Raw genomic sequence first — 23,681 nt, forward strand, 5'->3', positions numbered from 1 at the left:
CATGGTCTGAAACACCTGTTATCCAGAGAATTTAGGCAGGCCAGATCAGCTTAGACCTTTTACACAGTTTTCCTTAAGCCATCGTGAATCCATTTGTTTTGTAATTTAAGAAAATACATTGATATACAGCCTGAAAGAGTGTGCAATTAAAAACAAAACAATTAAAGTATTCTAACACACAGTTTTTATCATTTTTAGTAAACAAAATTTTTGTTATATGCCTCCAAGCAATTCTAGTGTATTATTGCTTTATTCCTAATAGGTAAAGTGACTTTATTATTAAAAAGGGTAGATGGGCTGTTGTTGATTTAAAAAAATAAAAAAAAATCTTTGTTGTCCTCATTGCCTTCACCAACAAAGTTGGAGGAGGTTATGTTTTTGCCCCTGTTAGTTTGTTTGTGAACAGCCTGGAGTCCACAATTTTCATATGTGGTTATTTGTACTGAAGATTCATATCCTGATAGGCAAGAACTGATTAAATTGTTAAGGTAAAAGGTCAAAGTCAGGAAAAATCTTGGAAAAATCCCTATCTTTAACATTGAAGGAATATTTAAAAAATTCATAACTCTGTCAAAAAGATCACATTTCTTTCATATTTGAGAGCATTATGTAGGTATCCTTTATCAACTGACAAAGTTTGATCCGGTGTCGCAGACCGATCGGTCCGCCCTGCTTTCACTGCGCATGCGTCATCAGCCGCGGTTCACAGATTATCACCTTGTTTCTGCTTCAAACTGCACTCCAGTCATCATCTATCTCAGTGACAGATATCTGAAGCTTTTGTACAACAATCATTTCCACATCAATTCAGCATTATTTCATCATAAAAGAGCGCCACAGCTACATGGGCTGCTAGCTGTTGTGTTCACTGCGTGTCCGTCATTTCAAATCGTCACAGAATATTGCCTTGTTTCTCGTTAAAACTGACTTTAGAATGATTTAAGAGGTTTTACCTTGTCATTTCATGGTTAATAATCCCATTAATCCATTTGATTGCTTTGGGTGAAGAGAGTCCAACTCAGACGAGCTGCTGTGGCCCAAAATGATGCATGCGCAGTGGGACCGTTCAGTCTGCAACAGCGGATGTGATCCAGAATACACATTTTGTGGCCATTTAAACTTAACATTGAAAACCCTGTTTAATGTATATTTTACATTATATCTTCCTCAAACATGCCCCAATCACTCTCATATTTGAAAATGGGTGCAGACTGGCACTCAGTATCACCTGACAAAGTTTGTTCCAGATCTGATCAGGATTGTGGATTTTGTGGGCATTTGAATTTAATATTGAAAAGTCTATTTGGTGTACATTTTGCATTATATTGCAAACAAAAGTGCCTCAGTCACTCTCATTTTTCTGTTATGGATTTACCTATACCACCACAATTGGATGGAGGTTCCAATTTTATGCCTGTTTGTCTGTCTTCCAGTTGTCAGTCAGAAACCAAGTGCCAAAAAGCAGTGACAAATTCTGCATAGCAAAGATAACCAATGTTCTGTGAAAATTCTCTGAAAAAGAATCCAGAAATCAAAAAAGTTGGAAAAAAAACCTGACAACACGACAAAAAACTTTGATTCAAGTACATGAACTAAATACATACTCCTGACATTTGATCACATCTAATTTAGCTAATGACAAGCCACTTCTAACAGGACTTTGATCTTGAAAATTTTTTCCAAGGTAAAAATTTGTGGAATTGGAAAGTAGTGTTGGAGGAGGTTTGCGCTCTAGAAGCGTGGTGCCCAAGTTTCTCTTTTTCTGTGATCCATCTTTTCTTCTGTAAGGTACAAGGAAGCTGGAATATGCCGGCTCCACATGGCACGAAGGCTGTTTCATCTGCCACAGCTGTGAGCAGCCGATTGGATCAAAGTCGTTCATCCCAGATAAGAATGAACACTACTGTGTGCCCTGCTATGAGGACAAGTTTGCACCACGCTGCACGCGCTGTCAAAAAGTGAGTTTGAATGATTAAATATGTTCGGTTCTGAAACAGTTCAAGCAACATGATAAGTGTGCAGCATAATAATGTAACAGGTTTATTCACGAAATACTGAGCACAAGTGGATTCGGGGGAGAAGGGAAGGGAAGACACTGGGAACTGCTGGCGCGTTGTGATGATTGCCGAGGCCCGGTGGATGACTAGGTGGAAGCTGTGGCATCAGGATGGTTCTGGAGATACGAAACCAAACAGGTTAACGGGTCTTGTGACACCAACTAGTGGAGAACCTATAGAGACACAGAGATAGGCACAAAGAGAATACTGCAAACTTGGAGAATCAGGGATACTGCTTGGTCACTGGAATAATCTGGTGACACCTGAGAGGAAAACTAGGGGATAAGTAGCCTGGTAACTAAGGTGCATGTCTGACAGCTGCCACAGATGTCCACAGTCAGCAATCAGCAGCCCACGGTTGCCACTGGCAGGAGAGAGAGGGAGAGAGAGAGACAGACAAGGATGAAAGAACAGACGAACACATACCTGCATTAGAGCAATGTTTATAGTCATACAAACAGTGCCTTTCTTAAAGCATTTAATATGCATAAGAATTCATAAATCTGTGAAAATACATTGTACAACAATATATTAAAAAAGTGGGACACTGTAAAATGAAGACAAACATAATTTTGTTATTACTAGTTTCGTTTAAGCTCATTATTTTAATTCATTTAAACCTTGTGTTTAATTGAAACGAGCACAAAGAAAACATCAATTGTTGAAACAGAATATTTTTATTTTTGTTTTGAACTGTGTGGTCATTTTGAATTAGAATTTTAGAATTTTTTGTACATTCTACAAGTAATTTTTCGTGAGAATATGCTGAATAATCTTGTTAGAATTTATATGGTGCATCCAGAAAGTATTCACAGCGCTTCACTTTTTCCACATTTTATGTTACAGCCTTATTCCAAAATAGATAAAATTCATTTTTCCCCCCAAATATCTACTCACAACACCCCATAAAGCCAACATGAAAAAAGTTAGATTTTTTGTAAATTTATTAAAAAGAAAAAAAAACTAAGAAATCACGTGTACATAAGTATTCACACCCTTTTCTCAATACTTTGATGCACCTTTATGATATGATGCCACACGCTTGGTGCACCTATCTTTGGGCAGTTTTGCCCATTCCTCTTTGTAGCACCTCTCAAGCTCCATCAGGTTGGATGGGGAACGTCTGTGCACAGCCATTTTCAGATCTCTCCAGAGATGTTCAATGGGATTCAGGTCTGGTCTCAGGTCAAGGACATTCACAGAGTTGTCCTGAAGCCACTCATTTGTTATCTTGGCTGTGTGCTTAAGGACATTGTCCTGCTGAAAGATGAACCATTGCCCCAGTCTGAGGTCAAGAGCGCTCTGGAGCAGGTTTTCATCCAGGATGTCTCTGTACATTGCTGCATTCATCTTTCCCTCAATCTTGACTAGTCTCCCGGTTCCTGCCACAGAAAAACATCCTCACAGCATGATGCTGCCACCACCATGCTTCACTGTAGGGATGGTGCCTGGTTTCCTCCACACTTGACGCATCTGTCTCATCAAACCAGAGAACTTTGTTTGTAATGGTTTGAGAGTCCTTCAAAGGTGAACTGCCATGTTCTTTTCGCTAAGCAGTGGCATCCGTCTGGCCACTCTACCATACAGGCCTGACTGGTGGATTGCTGCAGAGATGGTTGTGTTTCTGGCAGGTTCTCCTCTCTCCACAGAGGAATGCTGGAGCTCTACAGAGTGATCTTCGGGGTCTTGGTCACCTCTTTAAGGCCATTCTCCCCCAATCGCTCAGTTTAGATGGGCAGCCAGCTCTAGGAAGAGTCCTTGTAGAACCTCCAAACCTCTTCTATTTATGGATAATGGAGGCCACTGTGCTCATTGAGACCTTCAAACCAGCAGAAATGTTGCTGTAGCCTTCCCCAGATTTGTGCTTCAAGACAATCCTGTCTCGAAGACAATACAGACATTTCCTTTGACTCCATGCTTTGTTTGTGCTCTGACATGCACTGTCAACTGTGGGACCTTATATGTAGACAGGTATATGCATTTCCAAATCATGCCCAGTCAACTGAATTTACCCCAGGTGGACTCCAGTTAAGTTGTAGAAACATCTCAAGGATGATCAGAGGCACCTGAGCTCAATTTTGAGCTTCATGGTAAAGACTGTGAATACTTATGTACACGTAATTTCTTAGTTTTTATTTTTAATAAATTTGCAAAAAAAATTTAAAACTTTTTTCACACTGTCATTATGAGGTATAGTGTGCAGAATTTTGAGGGAAAAAACATGAATTTCATCCATTTTGGAAAAGGCTGTAACATAACAAAATGTGGAAAAGGTGAAGCGCTGTGAATACTTTCCGGATGCACTGTAAGAAGAAGAACTCAGTCCAGTATAGGATCTTAGTTCCATTGGTCTGGAGATTATGTCCAGATGCGGTATCCGGGTTACTGTAGCATGAAAGGATGACAGTCTATAACTTTTTTTCCCTATGTTTGGCTAAAATTGCTTTTTCTTTGTCCAAAGGTTTTTGGCATCTCTTGACCGTATTTTTAATGTATGTCACTGCATGGGCTCAGCAAGACTTTGGTATACATTTGTACACATTTACTGCTGTGTCCACTCAGTTAAAACTGTTCTTTGCAAAACAGAAATACATCAACACCATCTACAAGCAACGTAACACTTTAATCCCAATTTCTGGTCCAAGAAGGCAACATTTCAAATAGACGTCATTGTCTTTTGCTGTTCTCAGGCTCAAAAGCCAATACCTGTAATGGTGCAATGGGTGTCAGTGGTGAAAACTACTGCTAAAATTCCTCAGTTTCAACATTTGCTCGTCCTTATGCTTTTTTGCAGTGAAATTTGAGGTTTAAATGGTTTGAAGGGCATCATATTCTGTTTTATTTATACTTTAGACAACGTTCCAACTTTGTTTAAACTGTGTTGGTTGCAGGAAATTGGCAGGATTTTTACATAACCTTCGACCTGTCTGTTTTGCAGACTCTATCTAAAGGTGGCGTGACCTATCGGGACGAACCATGGCATAAGGAATGTTTTGTGTGCACTAGCTGTAAGACACAGCTTGCCGGTCAGCACTTCACCTCCAGAGAAGACAGCCCTTTCTGCCTCAAGTGCTTTGGCAGCCTGTATGCCAAGAAGTGTGAAGCCTGCAGCAAACCCATCACAGGCAAGATCACATCATTATGTTCAACTCTCTAGCTTGGAGTTATGAATCCATGATACCTTTTTGGTGCATTCAGAATATAATTATACAATTATTATAAGCATACTTAATTAATACAGTAAATTCAGGGTCATCACAGCCACCCCCACCAAATTCATACATTGTTCAGTGTTTGCAAGGGCTGGGTTTCAGGTAGGGTTGTGGAAACCAGCAGCTTAGGTGCCTTTGCTGGCAAGGAAAGGTTTACTGATCTTGACTTCGATGGCAATCCTGTGATCTTTGCAGAAACAAAGGATAGTCTGATTGCAGCCCTTGCAGCTGAGTGAGGAAGGAATGTCTGGGTTTGTGATGGTCCTGGATCAAGACTTGGAACAAAACTTTCAATGACTTCTTTGACTCGGCCATCAGAAATGTATCTGAATACAGTGAAAGTGTAGAACTTATTCAGTTGTCTTGACAGTGACATTTATGTCTCTGGAACCATTGAGATCAAGCAATTCCTGAAATGAGCTTATTGACTCATGAGGTCACTGGACAGAGGTGTTTGGTAATGCCAACTCAGACGTGAGAGGTTTTCTGGCAAGGACCACCAGCGATACATACACCATGTGTGAAGAATGAAGGAGTAAGTCTTTAGCAGCCTGGCAAGTGCTGTTTTACAGGCTTACTTGGATGTTGACCAATGACCTAAGGTGATGACTTGATGTCTTTGGTGTTAGGTCTTTTTGGAGGATCCTTGGATACAGCTGGAATGACTTTGTGTCAAATGAATGGTTACTTAGGGGGACGAAGATGAGAAGTATCACTTGCATTGTGAGGGAACTTTTGCCATGTGGTATGCTTCTCTGAGCATTGTTCAGCACGGGGATGCCTCAGTGTTCAGAATTCCAACAGCTGGAGAAGGCCAAAGGGACACCAAAAAATTTCCTGATTGCAGCAAAAAGATGGTTAATCTAGAGAAATGGGGATAGAGTGGTTGTGTGCCTGGTGTGGTTGCCATCCACGACCCAAAGCTCCTCCATGGTTGTCACAAACCAGGAAACTTGTGATTTTTTTTTTTCCTTCTGTATTGGCTTCATTTTGCAACATCAGAGTTTGGGGCTTGGTAAGTTGATGTCCAAAAACAATTCAGAAAGACTGAAATCATGACACTGGTTGAATTTTTTTTACCAATCACAAAGGAGGCTGTTGAATATGGATGTCCCGACATGACCACAATGATTGGAATCAGGCCCGATCAAGACAGATTTTATTTTATTTCAAAATGAAATAACAGATGAAGTGCTAACATGTTCACCACCAGCCTACGAGGTCTGTCCATAAAGTATAGGTCCTTTTTATTTTTTTCAAAAACTATATGGATTTCATTCATATGTTTTTACGTCAGACATGCTTGAACCCTCGTGCGCATGCGTGAGTTTTTCCACGCCTGTCGGTGACGTCATTCGCCTGTGAGCACTCCTTGTGGGAGGAGTCGTCCAGCCCCTCGTCGGAATTCCTTTGTCTGAGAAGTTGCTGAGAGACTGGTGCTTTGTTTGATCAAAATTTTTCTAAACCTGTGAGACACATCGAAGTGGACATGGTTCGAAAAATTAAGCTGGTTTTCAGTGAAAATTTTAACGGCTGATGAGAGATTTTGAGGTGACACTGTCGCTTTAAGGACTTCCCACAGTGCGAGACGTCGCACAGCGCTCTCAGGCGGTGTCATCAGCCTGTTTCAAGCTGAAAACCTCCACATTTCAGGCTCTATTGATCCAGGACGTCATGAGAGAACAGAGAAGTTTCAGAAGAAGTCGGTTTCAGCATTTTATCCGGATATTCCACTGTTAAAGGAGATTTTTTTAATGAAAGACGTGCGGACGGGTCTGCGCGTCGGCTCGCAGCCACCGCGACGCTCTGCCACAGGAAAAACACCTCTGTTGGAAGCCTTAAGGACAAGTTCGAACATGTCCAGCTGTTAAACAATTTCTCATATACTCACTCCACTGAATGCCATCAAAAGCCGCCTGGATTTTACAAATGGTTATCAACACGGAGGTGTTTTTCCTGTGCCGCCGCTCCGCGCCGGCTGCGTCCCGACGCGCGGACCCGTCCGCACGTCTTTCATTAAAAAAATCTCCTTTAACAGTGGAATATCCGGATAAAATGCTGAAACCGACTTCTTCTGAAACTTCTCTGTTCTCTCACGACGTCCTGGATCAATAGAGCCTGAAATGTGGAGGTTTTCAGCTTGAAACAGGCTGATGACGCCGCCTGAGAGCGCAGCGCGACGTCTCGCACCGTGGGAAGTCTTTAAAGCGACAGTGTCACCTCAAAATCTCTCATCAGCCGTTAAAATTTTCACTGAAAACCAGCTTAATTTTTCGAACCATGTCCACTTCGATGTGTCTCACAGGTTTAGAAAAAATTTTGATCAAACAAAGCGCCAGTCTCTCAGCAACTTCTCAGACAAAGGAATTCCGACGAGGGGCTGGACGACTCCTCCCACAAGGAGTGCTCACAGGCGAATGACGTCACCGACAGGCGTGGAAAAACTCACGCATGCGCACGAGGGTTCATGCATGTCTGACGTAAAAACATATGAATGAAATCCATATAGTTTTTGAAAAAAATAAAAAGGACCTATACTTTATGGACAGCCCTCGTATTCCTAAGTTTCACTATGTTCCCCCACCAGCAGTCTTTCTCCACCAGCAGCCACCTTATATTACAGTGCACCCAGAAAGTATTCACAGCGCTTCAATTTTTATGTTACAACCTTATTCCAAAATGGATGAAATTCAGTTTTTTCCTCCAAATGTGACACAAAATACCCCATTATGACTATGTTAAAACAGTTTTTTGAATTTTTTTTGCAAATTTCTTAAAAATAAAATAAAATAAAATAAAACCTAAGAAATTGCAGGTACATAGGTATTCACAGTCTTTGCCGTGAAGCTCAAAATTGAGCTCAGGTGCATCTTGTTTACGCTGATCATCCTTGAGATGTTTTCATAGCTTAATTGGAGTCCACCTGGGCTAAATTCAGTTGATTGGACAAGATTTGGAAAAGCACAGACCTGTCTACATATAAGATCCCACAGTTGGTAATGTATGTCAGAGCACAAACCAAGGATGAAGTTAAAGGAATTGTCTGTATACCTCTGAGACAGGATTGTCTTGAGGCACAAATCTGGGGAACGGTACAGAAACATTTCTGCTGCTTTGGAGGTCCCAGTGAGCACAGTGGCCTCCATCAGCCGTAAATGGATGAAGTTCAGATCCACCAGGACTCTTCCCACAGTTGGTCGCCCGTTTAAACTGAGCAAATGGGGGAGAAGGACCTTAGTCAGGGAGGTGATGAAGAAACCAGTGTTCACTCTGTCAGAGCTCCAGCATTCCTCTGTGAAGAGAGGAGAAGCTTCCAGAAGGACAACCATCTCTGCAGTAATCACAAATCAGGTAGAGTGGCCAGACAGAAGCCACTCCTTTGTAAAAGGCACATGGCATACTGCCTGGAGTTTGTCAGAGGGTATCTGAAGGACTCTCAAACCATGAGAAGCAAAATTGTTTGGTCTGATGAGACAAAGATTGAACTCCATCATGAATGCAAGCCGTCATGTTTGGATGAGCCCAGGCACCATCCCTACAGTGAAGCATGGTGGTGGCAGCATCATACTGTGGGGATATCTTTCAGCTGCAGGAACCGTGAGACTAGTCAGGATTGAGGGAAAGATGAATGCAGCAATGTACAGAGACATCCTGGATGAAAACCTGCTCCAGAGCGCTCTTGACCTCATACTGGGGCAACAGTTCATCATTCAGCAGGACAATGACCCTAAGCACACAACCAAGATATCAAAGGGGTGGCTTCAGGACAACTCTGTGAATGTCCTTGAGTGGCCCAGGCAGAGCCCAGACCTGAATCCCATTGAACATCTCTGGAGGGATCTGAAAATGGCTGTGCATCGACGCTCCCCATCCAACCTGATGGAATGCGCAGAACTGCCCAAAGATTGGTGCAACAAGCTTGTGGCATCATATTCAAAAAGACTTGAGGCTACAATTGCTACCAAATGTGCATCAACAAAGTATTGAGCAAAGGCTGTGAAGACTTGTGTATGTGTGATTTCTTAGTTTTTTATTTTTAATAAATTTGCTAAAATTAAAAAAGCTTTTTTCATGTTGTCAATTTTGGGTGTTGTGACTAGAATTTTGAGTGGAAAAAAATTCTTTACTCACTTTTGGATAAATGCTGTAACATAACAAAATGTGAAAAAAGTGAAGTGCTGTGAATACTTTCTGGATGCTTTGTAAACGACTCAGATTAGGGGTAAAAAATAAACCTGATCGGGACATCCTTCTGCTGAACTACCTGGTTTCAAAATGTTTTATTTTTTTTAATAGTAATGACTTAAAGCACACATAAAATAGAATAAAACCTGTTCCAGCAAACCCTGTGCATTGTTTTGTGTGATGAATTTTGTTCCTTTTGCTTTTTTTAATCCAAGGTTTTGGAGGAGGAAAGTACATCTCATTTGAGGACCGGCAGTGGCACCAGCCATGCTTCAACTGCACTCAGTGTTCTGTGTCACTGGTGGGCACCGGATTCTTTCCCGACGGCGACCGCATCCTCTGTCGCACCTGTCACAACAATCTATAGAGTATTTTGTCATCCTTCACTCTTTCACAGCTCCTTGCTGCATTTCCAGAATCCAGTCATTTCTGAGGAAGGCAGCCCAACCTAAAGAATCCCATGTCTCAGGTCATATTTATTTATAGACATGTCTGGAGCAGAAATTGGTCCAAAAAACAGTTAGCAAAATCCTGTTGGATACAGATTGTCATTTTGTTAAATGCATCACTTATTAAGGTTAAGATGTGCCTTAAGAATAAAATGAGTTACACTATAATAACTCAAAGAAATTCAAAATGCTAGTCATTTTGGGAGGGGAAAATGTTTATTATTTTTAATAAAGTACTTTCAGATAGAATCAAGGCTCTGAAAAGCATATACAAAATATTATGAAGTCCTACTGTCTGTCTTTTGATAAAATTTTGCCATTACCTTCCTACCTTTTTATACATTTTGATTGTTGCTTTTCTTCAAGAGTCACTTACCTTTCTATAGTGTTTGTCTTGCATAGTGCAGTAAGTTACTGTATTTTTATGACACACAAAAGGACAGTAACACTGTTGTAAAAAGTGAGAACAATATTTTTGAGGCAAAATATGTTTGAAAGTTTAAAAAAATGAAAGTTTTTGAATGCATTGTAAATCAGTGGGGTATTCTGCTTATAATCACGATCAATAAAGTCATTTGCACTTCGCATTGTTTTGCTAATATGTTATGTGCACATAAAAACACAATTCATACACAAACACACTGATTTAGTTGAATTTTCAAATGACAGATATTTTTGCCTAAAGTTATGTCGTCTTTCATTTCTTTCACCATAAACAATGTGTGCCACAGTTGCTCAGATAGCAAATACAGTAAGAATCACCTAAACCATCATCATATAAACTGGATATTCACACTCACCAGACAAAAGCAAAAGTCCCAATGCTTTTGTATGGTTTTTCAAGGAATAAACACAGCATATAATGGATTTTCGCTCATATTGGACAAAACGTCCCACCCCATCGTAATGTATTCCATTATCCCTCACATATACCGGACAGAGTAGTTTGAACATGCCCAGTAACGAAATTATGTTCAACACTGACACTTGGCAATTCGAGAAAAGTGGGTACCGTATTTCCGTGATTAAAAGTCAGCCGATTATTTTTTTTTTAATTTTCAATTTCAATTTATTTTCATTATATAGCACCAAATCACAACAGAGTTGCCTCAAGGCGCTTCACACAAGTAAGGTCTAACCTTACTAACCCCCAGAGCAACAATGGTAAGGAAAAACTCCCTCTGAGGAAGAAACCTCAAACAGACCAGACTCAAAGGGGTGACCCTCTGCTTGGGCCATGGTACAGACATAAATTACAGAACAATTCACAAAATAAATATACAGGAAATGCTGTTGGTGCACAGGACAGGACAGGAGGGTCGCCAGCACAAATACAACTCCCATCTCTGGATGGAGCTGCACCTTAAACAGAGAGAAAAAAAAACAGAATCAGGCGTCAGAAAGACAAAAAATACTGTATAATTTGCCAGCATTAATCAACAAGAAAAACAGAAGAGATAGTAAGGTGATTCCCAGCCACTAACCCTAAGCTTCACTAAAAGACCCAGAATTTAGGTAAAGTTGAGGCCACTGCATGCTCCGTTTACTGTTAAAAGAGTAAAAAGCGTAAGACAAAACTATACCAGTATGCTAGCCATACGAAAATAAGTGCGTCTTAAGTCTGGACTTGAAAGTCTCCACAGAGTCTGTTTAATTGGCGCATGGAGATCATTCCAGAAAACAGGGGCACGATAAGAGAAAGCTCTATGACCTGCAGATTTCTTATTCACCCTAGGGACACAAAGTAGTCCTGCACCCTGAGAACACAAAGCCCAGGCCAGTATGTAAGGTTTAATTAGGTCAGCTAAGTAGGGAGGTGCCAGTCCGTGAACAATTTTATAGACTATTAGCAGAACCTTAAAATCTGATCTCACAGAGACAGGAAGCCAGTGAAGAGATGCCAAAATGGGTGTAATGTGGTTGTACTTTCTGCTTCGTGTCAAAAGTCTGGCTGCAGCATTTTGAACCAATTGGAGACCCCTAATGCTAGACTGCGCTAAACCAGAAAATAGAACATTGCAGTAGTCCAGTCTAGAAGAGATAAAGGCATGGATCAGGGTCTCAGCATCAGCCATAGACAGGATGGAACGAATCTTCGCTATATTTCGCAGGTGGAAGAAAGCAGTCCTTGTATTATTTCTAATGTGGAGGTCAAAGGACAATGTAGGATCAAAAATTACCCCAAGGTTCCTCACTTTGTCAGTGTGATGTATGACACACGAGCCTAGACTGAGTGTTAACTGGTAAAATTGATGCCGATGTCTCACTGGACCAAGAACCATCATTTCAGTCTTATCAGAGTTTAAAAGTAGGAAGTTGCTAGACATCCAGCTTCTCACTGATGCAAGGCAATCTTCTATGGATTTTATGTGGATGAGATTATCAGCAGTTATCAGCATGTATAACTGAGTATCATCAGCATAGCAATGAAAGGTAATCCCAAAATGCCAAATGTTTGAAATGCCATTTTCATTCCGTATGAATAATTAGATTGCACTCACACTGCGGTCAGACTACACTCTAACCACCCATCAACATTTTTAAAAGTTTAAAAGTAGCACAGTTTCTCCAAACACAGCCACATAAGCCTGTAATTTCTCCTGAGTTGTCTGGATGTCTTGGTGGCTTTCCTCACTCTTCTCCTTCTTGCACAGTCACTCAGTTTTTAAGAACTGTCTACTCCATGCAGATTTACCATAAAGTGCCATACTGTTTGTATTTCTTTGTAATTCATGTAAATAAAGTCCAAGACATGTTCAGTGGCAGCTTTACCATCAGAGAGCCTCGACCAAAACTACCATAAAAGACCCCAAGCTGTCATTGATGTTAAAGGGGCAATACACAGTATTAAGAACAGGGGTATGTAAACTTTGGATCAGGGTCATTTGGGTAGTTCTCTTGTCATTTTGATTTAAAAAGAGGAAACACAGTTGTTTGACAATAAATGGCTTCACCCAACCACTAACCATGAGTGAAAAAAAGTTTTTGTGTTGTAATTCATTTTCTCTTAAAAATGGCCAAAAAAGTAAAAATTCTGCCAGGGTATGTAAACTTTTGAGCACAACTGTAGGAACACATCCAGAAGTTAAAGATTAATAATTTCCAGCACAGTTGGCCCAAGAGTGGGCCACAGGTCCTTAAACTGTTTTGTTGGTATAGGATCAAATAAGCAGGTTGTGCTTTTTGTTGACATTACGAGTTGCATCAGCATGCCTAGTGAGATACTATCAAATTCTATAAATCTAGGTAATACCTCAGTAATGCCGCCCACCTCAATAGCAGGGTGTAGTGGCTGGGTTAAAGAATGCTGGGATATGTTTAACCTAATGTCTTCTATTTTCTTGTCAAAGTAATCCAGCAAATCTTGTGCTGTAAAAGGAGACCGAACATCATGTGGTGGTTGTCCATGAATAAGTGTTGCCACAGTGTCGAACAAGAACTTTGAGTTAACTTGTTTTTGTTGATCAAATCAGAGTAATAGGTCTGATTTGTAGCCAGTAATGCATGCTTATAGTCTAAGATAGCATCACGCCACGCAAGGTGGAATATTTCTAATTTTGAACGCCATTTCTGTTCTAGACCTCTTGCCTTATGCTTGAGGTCACGCAGGTAATCATTGAACCAAGGTGACTGTGATTTGGGGGAGCGCGGTTTTAACACAGGTGGTGCAATCATATCGAGTAGTTTTGAGCACTGAGTATAAACTATTCACTGTTTTAGTTATAATCATGTTTAAGGTTATGGTTAAGATTAGGGTTGCTGTTTCCACACACGTCACATGGTGATGCAATGGGTTACCCGACTTCATTTATTAGCATTTAATCAAAATGAGCTGTTTGTGCCCAAATTTGATGACTGGTTGTGAGACTCGATTGGATTGTCACATGCATTTTAATGTGTAAAATTACATTTCATTATTTCAGCTTTGATGCTGGTAAATCAGAGTTGTCAAATATGCATTTTATAATAGAAAATATGCCACCAAGATATAAACAGATACAACTAAATGTAACGATGATTATCATATACCTATAAATGATACGCCAATATGATTGGATAAAACACTAAAGAATAAATAGCAATACACCCTTTTCGCGGAAGGGTAATATTTTTCATACCACTCGAGTAATCAGCCAATCCGGACAGTGGAGCGGCGCCACGACGAAGAGGCGCGGTCAGAGGAACTGTGAAATACTGGTGAGTCACTATTAATAATTTCTTATGTGTCCAACCTCGTAGGTTGATCGTTAAAGTTGTTAGTTCTAAAAGCCACCATAATTATTTATTGGAAAACGTTCTATTTTTTTCTGCTAAGGTTTGAACTTTGAGTGTTTACACAGGAGAGAAAAGTGAGAAAATGTTAATGCCTGTTTGAGAAAAGTGTATAAAGTGTGTAGTGAGGGGTTTTACAGCCTTAAAACATCTATAATAATTGTAAAAAATAACACTGACTACTTTGCGGATTTCGCCTATTGCGGGTTATTTTTAGAACGTAACTCCCACGATAAACGAGGGACCAAAGTATATGATAAAATCGTTATCAAGTTGTTGACAAATGAATATGGCTTTTTACACCCTTCAGAAAGCCATACAACATTTAGCATTTATTTATTAAATGATAAATGGTGTATGGCCTCAGGGTGTATGGTTTTCCTCAGGGTGTATAAAGCCATATTCATTGGTGAACAAGTAGATAACTGATATTTGTGAAGTTTAATAAAACTACACTGGTGAAACTTTGCTGGGCAGTTGGTATATTTGTGTGTCTGCATGGTGAAGATGACTTCAACACCGAGGTCACAGCTTGACTTGTGTTTAATGTAAAATCGAAAGAGAACCATTCTGGTGTCTTGAAAGCTCAGGGTGCAGCAGCGAATGTGCACGTGTCATAAAGAAGGCGAGGAAAAAGTGAGTGTATGTGTAGGTGACAGAGAAGAAGAATGTGCAGATATTTTTCATGTGTGACAAAGTAAATGGAGACAGAGCACATCTGTGTGTGTGTGTGTGTGTGTGTGTGTGTGTGTGTGTGTGTGTGTGTGTGTGTGTGTGTGTGTGTGTGTGTGTGTGTGTGTGTGTGTGTGTGTGTGTGTGTGTGTGTGTGTGTGTGTGTATAAATCTACTGCTGTTTATGCTGACTTGACTGTCTCATCGCCTTGATTCGCACACACACACAACTCCCTGCCTTCGTTTGAGATTTTTTCACCAAAAAAGGAAATGGAAAACCCATAGCTGCATGGGGGAGGGCAAAGGGATGACCGGTGGTGGAAGTGTGAGAGGAGTAAGGAAGAGAGCGATAAAGAAGGAGGATGTTCACATCTGGACTCATTCCATGGCACGTTTGCTTTTGGGGGGTGGGGGGGGCGAGTGGGGTCAGCAACACCCCCACTTTTGACATATGGGGAGGAGGAGGAGGCTGAGAATGTCACAGCTGGTGGGAGAAGAGTACTTATAACTGTATCACATAATGTCATGCAAACTGTGTAGTAGTGTGATATTACAGGCAGCAGAGGAAAGATGTGCTGTGTGTGTGGGTTTGAAGGATTATTTATTCACAGTGGCAAAAGGGAGGATGATTTATAATGGAAGCTGCCTTTTCTCAAATCATTCTCTTTCTCTCCCTCCCTCTCTCTGTCTGTCTGTCTCTCTCTCTCTCTCTCTCTTTTCCACCAGAAAGAGAGAGAAGCACAAAATACTTTGTCTTCAGTTTTCTATTGCTCAGAATGAAGCTTAATTCAACAACTGTACTGGGAAAATGATCACACCTTTACTAACACATGCATGTCCATTTTTACTTGCATCAGCTTTTTAAATAGCATCATAGCCTTGTTTTTATATGATTGTGTATAAAACCTGAAGTATCTGTTTTTTGTAACTTGACAAATCACTTGACTTATGACGATTCCAGTGTGATTCTCATCTTAGGTCGTTTAGATTTTGTGCCAGCATTGGTGGTTGAATCAAAGACAGCTCACCCTGATGGAAGGGTCTTCATTCAGTTGTTATAACTAGGGTTGGGGCCGATCCAATACCGGATCGTTATCAGGTTTGAAGGAATATATCCTAAATGTGCTTAAATATGCATTAACCATTTGTGCTTTTTTCCCCATTCAGAATCATCATAATATTATTTATCTTTTATTGAGCCAAGAATATATTGTTACATATGTGAGCGTGTTCTAATGTTTGGAAGTGATCATTTATATATTAATAGAGCCTGTTGCTGTTGAAGAATATATTATTCATATGCTCATAGTGATCAATATTTATCAATGCTTATTAAACATGTGATCAATAGCTAAGGTTAATTACATGATATCTATATGTTCAAATACTTTTGAAATATATGTTTGTATGCTTTTGAATTGTGTATTGTGTGTACCAAATTAAAGGTATGTTATGTTTATGATTACATTTGCGTTTGTTTTAAGATTTGCTTATGTTTCAAGTATTAGTTTAGCTGTTATAAAGATGATTTACTTATAAAATCATTTTCAAAGTGTTGTAAATGTGATGTGTCCCTTTTTCAGTGAGGCCCAGAAAGATACACTGAGAAATATCCATATGTTGCAAACAGCATATGGAACAGGATGTCAGTACTGTGGTATAACCGCATGATGAGACTTGCTGACAGTCTTTCAGTTTGCAGTTTTGTGGCCCAAAACAATTTCCTATCAGTTTAGGCACAGGTGTCACTTTAGGAGAAGGAGGAAGCAAGAACACTCCACAGCGCATGTGGGCAGGACCAATGCCACGAAGAAGAGGGATGAAGACCACTCAGATGAAGGGCAATGCCTACGATTAGCATGAATCATTGTATTAGCATAGGAAGACGGAGTATAAAAACAGAGCCCAGCCCACTGTTCGGGGTTCCTCTTTGCTGAGAGCTTGCTGGAACATGAGACGGTGGGTTGGAAGCTCTCAGTTTCGGGGATCCTCAGAACTTCTGGGTATGGTTTTGTTTATCTCACTCATTCTGTAAAACTTAAATTCTGTCAATTTCTGTGACATTTAAATTCTGTTTAATAAATCTCTGGGTGGTGGTCTAGCCCTCAGAGTAATTGTGTTCAAATTCAAATAGCTGGTCAAAACCTTCTTTCAAATCAACGGACGCACGGGATAAGAGAGAAAGGGGACAGCGAGGTCACCGGAGACCCCTGAATTATCCCAAGAGGTTCCAATACCAATGTAATTCGCAGATTGGAATTTCCAGATACCGGAGAGAAGCCACATCTGTGAAACCTCTCTTATGCTGCTTGCTCTCTGCTCTGTTTACTGCTGAGTGGGAGGAGAGGAGGGGGAGGAGGCAGTTTCTGAGCTGAAGCTGAGCTGTTTGTTCTGCAGTCGAGGGTTTTAAGTCACGGGTAATGGCAAATTTCCGCCCAGCTCTCAAGTTCAAATGCTCTGTGCCGCCGAACGGGTTTTCAGAAAAATCAACTGAATTGTTACTGAAAAATCAGCTGCTTCAACGTCCTTAGGCTGTGAAACAGCAGCTCAGAGTGCAGCCGAGGAGGACAGCTGAACAGAGATTAATTTTCTCTCTCTCCACTGAACAGGAAATAACTCCACCAAAATCCTTCAGTATTAATCCAGAGTTACTCGCGTGAGCGCCGCTGATGATACATTTAGAAATTTATGGTTTATTTTACAGTTGAAAGGCTTTGTGTTTGCTCAGCAGGAAAACGGCAAGCAAGGGAGAGACAGAGGGGGAGAGAGAGGACCTTTTCTTTTTGCTCCAACACTTGCTTTGACAATGTAAACGCATGTTTCAGTTATTATTATAACACTATTATTATTGTGAACACCCCCTTTTCTACTTTTTTTTTTTACTAATAGCCCAATTTCATAGCCTTAAGAGTGTGCATATCATGAATGCTTGGTCTTGTTGGATTTGTGAGAATCTATTGAATCTACTGGTACCTTGTTTCCCATGTAACAATAAGAAATATACTCAAAACCTGGATTAATCTTTTTAGTCACATAGTACTACTATTATTCTGAACACTACTGTATGTCTATAAAAGTCTATATATAAAAGTACAAGTACTTTCATTTATAGACTTTTATAGACATAAAAGAGAAATTCTTCTTTCACCACAACATCAAATCTAGGCTTCCATCTTAGATGTACCTTCTGGCAAATTGTAGCTGAACTTTCAGGTCTTTTTAAGAAAATCCTCCTCTGAACACTTCAACATGAAGCTGTATAACTGAGAATAGAAAATATCCTCATAAACTCAACAATACGATAACAATATTGAAGCAAACAGAGCTCTGGGATTGGAATATTATTGTATCTGCAGATATCCAAATTCAGGTATCGGGATTGGATCGGAGATGAAAAATGTGGATCAGTGCATCCCTAGTTATAACAGGGAACAAAATCATTTTGGATGGCAATGTAATTGTCATATCCAACTTGAAGACATAAACATTCATGAAACAATGCCAGATGGAGCATTTAACATAAATTAATTTTCAGCTACCCCTCCCTGTATCACCATCTGACCTTAGATGCTGTGTTGACTGGCACATTAGCTCCTGTTAGGGGCACCCTGGTAAAATGGTCACAGGTGAGGAGACAATCAAAAGGCAATTCATGGAGATAGCGCCTTTATTTCTATGTGCGCTGTTCCTCTGATACCCCACCTCAAAGCCATAAAACATTGCTTGTCTCACAACTACCTTGTAAACTTCTAAACTTTCCCTTTCACGCTTGCAGATATCATTCTATCACAAATCACTCCTGCCACTTTGTTCCACCCACTCCACAGTCTGCACTATCTGATTCACCTCTGTACCACACTACATTTCTTTTGAACAGATGACCCAAAGCATTTAAAATCATCTTCTTTCACCACACACGTGTTCTCTCTGACTTTCATTCTCAATCCAGTGGATATCTCCACCCCTGTAGCCTCAACCTACTCCCACTACAGATCACAATGTCATCAGCAAACATTATAGTCCATGGAGCAGGGGCCTCAAACTGGTTCCAGAAAGGGCCGAGAGGGTGCAGGTTTTTTGTGCAACCACCCACTCCAGCGGGTGATTTCACTGATTAACACAACCTGGTCTCACGGCAAGTCATGATTCAGCAGCACGAAATATACATTAATCTATTGGTTTGTGATATTGTGATGAAAAGTGCCTAATTTTTGTCACGGCAGCACAAACTCATTCATTCCGTGATGGTTGCATGAAATTAAAAGTGAAGCGGGGGGTTGAGGTGGTTATGGTTAGGGTTGGGTGAAAGAGTAGGGTTAGGTTATGGTTAAGGTTAGGGTTGGGGGTAGGAGTAGGGTTAGTAATAGTGAGTTAAAAAAAACTCTGTCATGACAATTTGACTCTTTTCGTGAAAGGAGCATGAAAAAAAAAACATGAGACTGGGCTGATTAACATCACTTTGAGCAGGTGGAATCAGTTAATCAGTGAAATCACTTGCTGGAGTGGGTGGTTGTACAGAAAACCTGCACCCTCTCTGCTATTTCTGGAACTGGATTGAGACCTCTACCATGTTGACTTCTGTCTGAGCTCACCCATCACCACTATAAACAAGAAAGGGCTGATCCTTGATGTACTAATCCCATCTCCACCTCTGTCATTCCTACTGCACATCTCACTGCTGTCACACTGTCTTTATAAATATCCTGAACAGTCCTCATGTTACTTATCTTCCACTCCAAACTTCCTCATACAATACCACACCTCTTCTCTTGACACTCTGTCATAAGCTTTCTCAAAATCCAAAAACACACAATGCAACTACTTTTGGCCTTTCTATACTTCTCCATCTGCGCTCTCAGTGCAAACATTGCACCTGTAGTAGTTCTCTTTCTCAGCATCAACCAATCTACCGCTTTCATTTTTGATACCCACTTACTCCAATCAATGGTTATGGGGCATCTGGAGCCAATTCCTACTGGCACAGGGCATGAGGCAGGGTATAATCTGGGCAAGATGCCAGTCTATTGGAGGGACACATATGGACAGACAAATACATTCACACTTGCATGCACACCTACGGTCATTTTAAAGTTTCCAATTCACCTAACCTGCAGAGGGAACCGGTGTGAACATGGGGAGAACATGCAAACTTCACACAGAAAGGACAAGATGGGAAACAATCCCATAACCTTCTCGCTGTAAGACAGCAGTGCTAACCATTAACTCACTGTGCTACTCTCCACAATTCGCCCTATCACATATAGTTACCTAAAAACCACCGTAGGGGGCACACTGTTTTTATTGCCTTATTTTGCCAAGATTTACAATCAGCTGCACTTCCACTTGGTTGAAATGCAGTAAAAGCTAAGTCCCTCTCTTCTTAGTTTATTCTTACTCTAGGTCACCACAGCAGATCCAAAGTGGATCTGCATGTTGAATTGGCACAAGTTTTATGCCAGATCCCCTTCCAGACACAACTCCACACCACATGGAGATAGGGGTAGGGTTTGAACCAGGAACTTTAAGCAGTGAAACCAAGTACACTAACCAATTGGCCACTACCCCTTTGGTATTACGTACAGTAAAAATACATAAACTAGGCTGGAAAAACTAAATAATAAACACATGCATACCTTGCAACACAACTGTATCCCAGAAACTTTACTTGTGTGTCCTGATGTGACACACAGCAACCATGTAGAATATTGACCTACACTGCTTTGGGCTTTATATGCTTCAATACTCCCAAGTTCTACAAGCCATCAAGCCATTTCTGTTTCTTGATTCTTTGCTTAGTTACTGTTAAGATTGTGAAAGACCCCTCCTCTTCAGGAGAAGTGAGACACAGCTACTTTGGGCCTCATATGGCTTGATACTTCAAAGTTCCACAAGTTATAGATAACCGTCAAACCTGCTATTGTCAGCATCACATTTGTGTTTCTTGATTCTTTCATTTGTCCATTCACAGTCACTTTGCAGATAATCGCAGACATCACTTCACCTCCATCCAGTGCCTGTCCCAACTTGTCCTTGAATTTCACATGACCATCTTCCTCTTTTAACTTCCGCCATCAGATCAGCTTGCATGGTCTTCCTCTTCTTCACCTCCAAAGTCACTGTTCAAATCACCATCTGATGCTGTCTAGCTGCACATTTTCCTCTACCTACCCCTAAACATGATATAGTTCACCTGTGTGCAGCTTCCTCCACTCTTATATGTCATTCTGTGCTCCTCTTTATCTTTGTTACTATATCTATCTCCTTCTCATCACCTCTGTTGTCTTCACCAGCATTCCCACTGAAACTTGCTCCAAACACCACTCTGTCTTCCTTGGTTTCAGTCTATACCACCTCATCTAACTCACTCTAGAAATCTTTCTCCTCCACCTGTTGTGTGTTGGGGGTTTGGCTGGATGTTTTTGTGTTGTTTTCTTTTCTTTGCTCTCCAGGTGGTATGCAAACTGGTTTTTGTCTGTGGAGAAGGTGCTGGCAGAAGAGTCCTTCACCCTCATCAGCATTATTAGCTGCACCTGTGGAGGATGTTAACGTGCAGGCCTACTGACTCGCAGCACCTGTGGATGATGCTCACGTGTAAACTTAAAGACTTTCAGCTGAAGCAGATAATTAGATGGCGTTCTGCATTTAAGCCATGAGTGGTTCAAGCAGAATTGCCGGGAACTCGACCTTGTGACGTTCGTTTGTGAGACGCTGAGGACCGCGCCAGGGTTTGACACATCGTGCCTGTGAAGGAGGACGGGTGAGGGACACATGCTGTCAGCACACATCAGAGGTGATTATTGTCTGAATGATCGTTAATAGTAATTTGGTATTTTGTTACGCAGTGTATTTGAACATTGATGAGAATTGTGCCGTTTGCTTCTCACTGCCGTGGCGTATGGACTGATGATCCTCCACCTGTTGTGAGAAGCTGCTCATTTACATAAAGCTTAAATTCAGACCTGAATGTGTTGCTGATAGTGTGTGCCTCTGAGGGATATTTGCTGTAGCTCTGTTGACTTACCTCACCTTTTCCATCCTTCACAGAGTCAGTTTGTCATGTCCACCTGGGGGTGTTTGGCGGTGAATCTGAGTCCAGAAGCGCCGAGGCTTCGATCCTTTTGGGCGCTGGAGAGCGCGCCGTCCTTCACTCCACCAGACAAACCACATATTTATGTTGTACACTAATTATTGCACCGGAGTGGAAATAAAATCGTTTTGTTTGTGGAACCGCTTTCTGGTTATTTAGCGCTGGGTTCGGTCAGACGTTGGTCCGCTCCTCAACCTGTGTCTGCACATAACACCACCTCACAAACCACTTGTGGAGTATATGCATTGATGACATTCATCATTACAACTTCACACTCGTCACCAAGTCATACATGTGCTATATCATCAACACACTCTTAAAGCTTCAGTACACCAAGATGGCACTATGGGAGAAACTGAAACTTGCAGGCTATTGGTGTAGCTCCTTTATTGAGACATATAGAAGACTCCTATTTTTTCCCCCTGTCTGCATATATAGTAATGGTAAATACCACTCTGGCTGAACCATTTATGTACATTAATGCACATATATGCAATTTATTCTTGCAAGACAGAAGGTATGTAGTTCATGAGTGAACGTAGTGTGTGAGTCCTCTATAATGGTCACAAAGTGACTGCGGTGCAACATACACATGTTGGTGGGACCATCAGTAGTGCACTACTGAGGGACACTATTTAATTTGTTTTTCAGGAATGGCATGACTATTGCAGGACTGTGGTATGACTCTGGCATGACAGATGGGGATACTTAATATATGGTAGTACAGATGACAGAAGAGTTATGTACATAGCAGATGAAAATACAGTTGTTTGCAAAGGTTTGTGCACCCCTGATATTTTTCATGATTTTCCTTTATAAATCATTGGTTGTATGGATCAGAAATTTCAGTTAAATATATCATAGAGCAGACGGACATACTGATATTTGGGAAGTGAAATGAAGTTTGTTGTATTTACAGAAAGTGTGCAATAATTACTGAAACAAAACTGGGCAGGTGCATTTTATTGATTTGAATACATTTAGCACTAATTATTGGAACATAGAAGTGGTTTGGTAAGCTCATTGACCCTTGTCCTCATTACACAGGTGACTCCAATCATGAGAAAGGGTATTTAAGGTGGCCATTTGTAAATGTTTCCCCTCCCCAGCTCTTCTAATGAGTGGCAACATGGGAGCCTCTCGACAACTCTCATATGTCCTGAAAACAAAGACTGTTCAACATCATGGTTTAGGGGAAAGATACAAAAAGCTATCTCAGAGATTTCAGCTGTCAGTTTCCACTGTGAGGAACACAGTGAGGAAATGGAAGACTGCAGGCACAGTACTAGTTAAGGCCCGAAGTGTCAGGCCAAGAAATATCTCAGATAAGCTGAAGCAAAGGATGGTGAGAATAGTCATAGTCAACCCACAGACCTGCTCCAAAGACCTACAACATGATCTTGCTGCAGATAGTGTCTCTGTGCATCATTCAACTATACAGCACACTTTGCACAAGGAGATGCTGTATGATACTGTAATGCAGAGGGAGCCTTTTCTGCGTACAGGACACAAACAGAGTCTCTTGAGGTATGCTAAAGCACATTTGGACAAGCCAGCTTCATTTTTGAATAAGGTGCTGTGGACTGATGAAACTAAAATTGAATTATTTGGACATAACAAGGGGCGGTATGCATGGCTGAAAAAGAACACAGCATTCCAAGAAAAAACGCTTGCTACAGACAGTAAAATTTGGAGGTGGTTCCATCATGCTGTGGGGCCAATGCAAGTACTGGGAATCTTGTTAAAG

General features: G+C 40.8%; 1 protein-coding gene across 1 annotated transcript in view; it reads left to right on the forward strand.

Moving 5' to 3' along the window:
- Positions 1–10,486, forward strand: part of fhl3a (four and a half LIM domains 3a) — a 134,596-nt gene extending 124,110 nt beyond the window's left edge. The window contains exons 4-6 of the mRNA XM_034174105.1: positions 1,789–1,958; positions 4,996–5,182; positions 9,670–10,486. Coding sequence (XP_034029996.1) covers positions 1,789–1,958; positions 4,996–5,182; positions 9,670–9,821 — 509 coding nt within the window. The 3' untranslated portion in view covers positions 9,822–10,486. The remainder of the gene's footprint in view (positions 1–1,788; positions 1,959–4,995; positions 5,183–9,669) is intronic.
- Positions 10,487–23,681: the final 13,195 nt, after the last annotated feature.

The sequence above is a fragment of the Thalassophryne amazonica genome, chromosome 7, assembly GCF_902500255.1.
Source record: "Thalassophryne amazonica chromosome 7, fThaAma1.1, whole genome shotgun sequence".
Lineage (NCBI taxonomy): Eukaryota > Metazoa > Chordata > Actinopteri > Batrachoidiformes > Batrachoididae > Thalassophryne > Thalassophryne amazonica.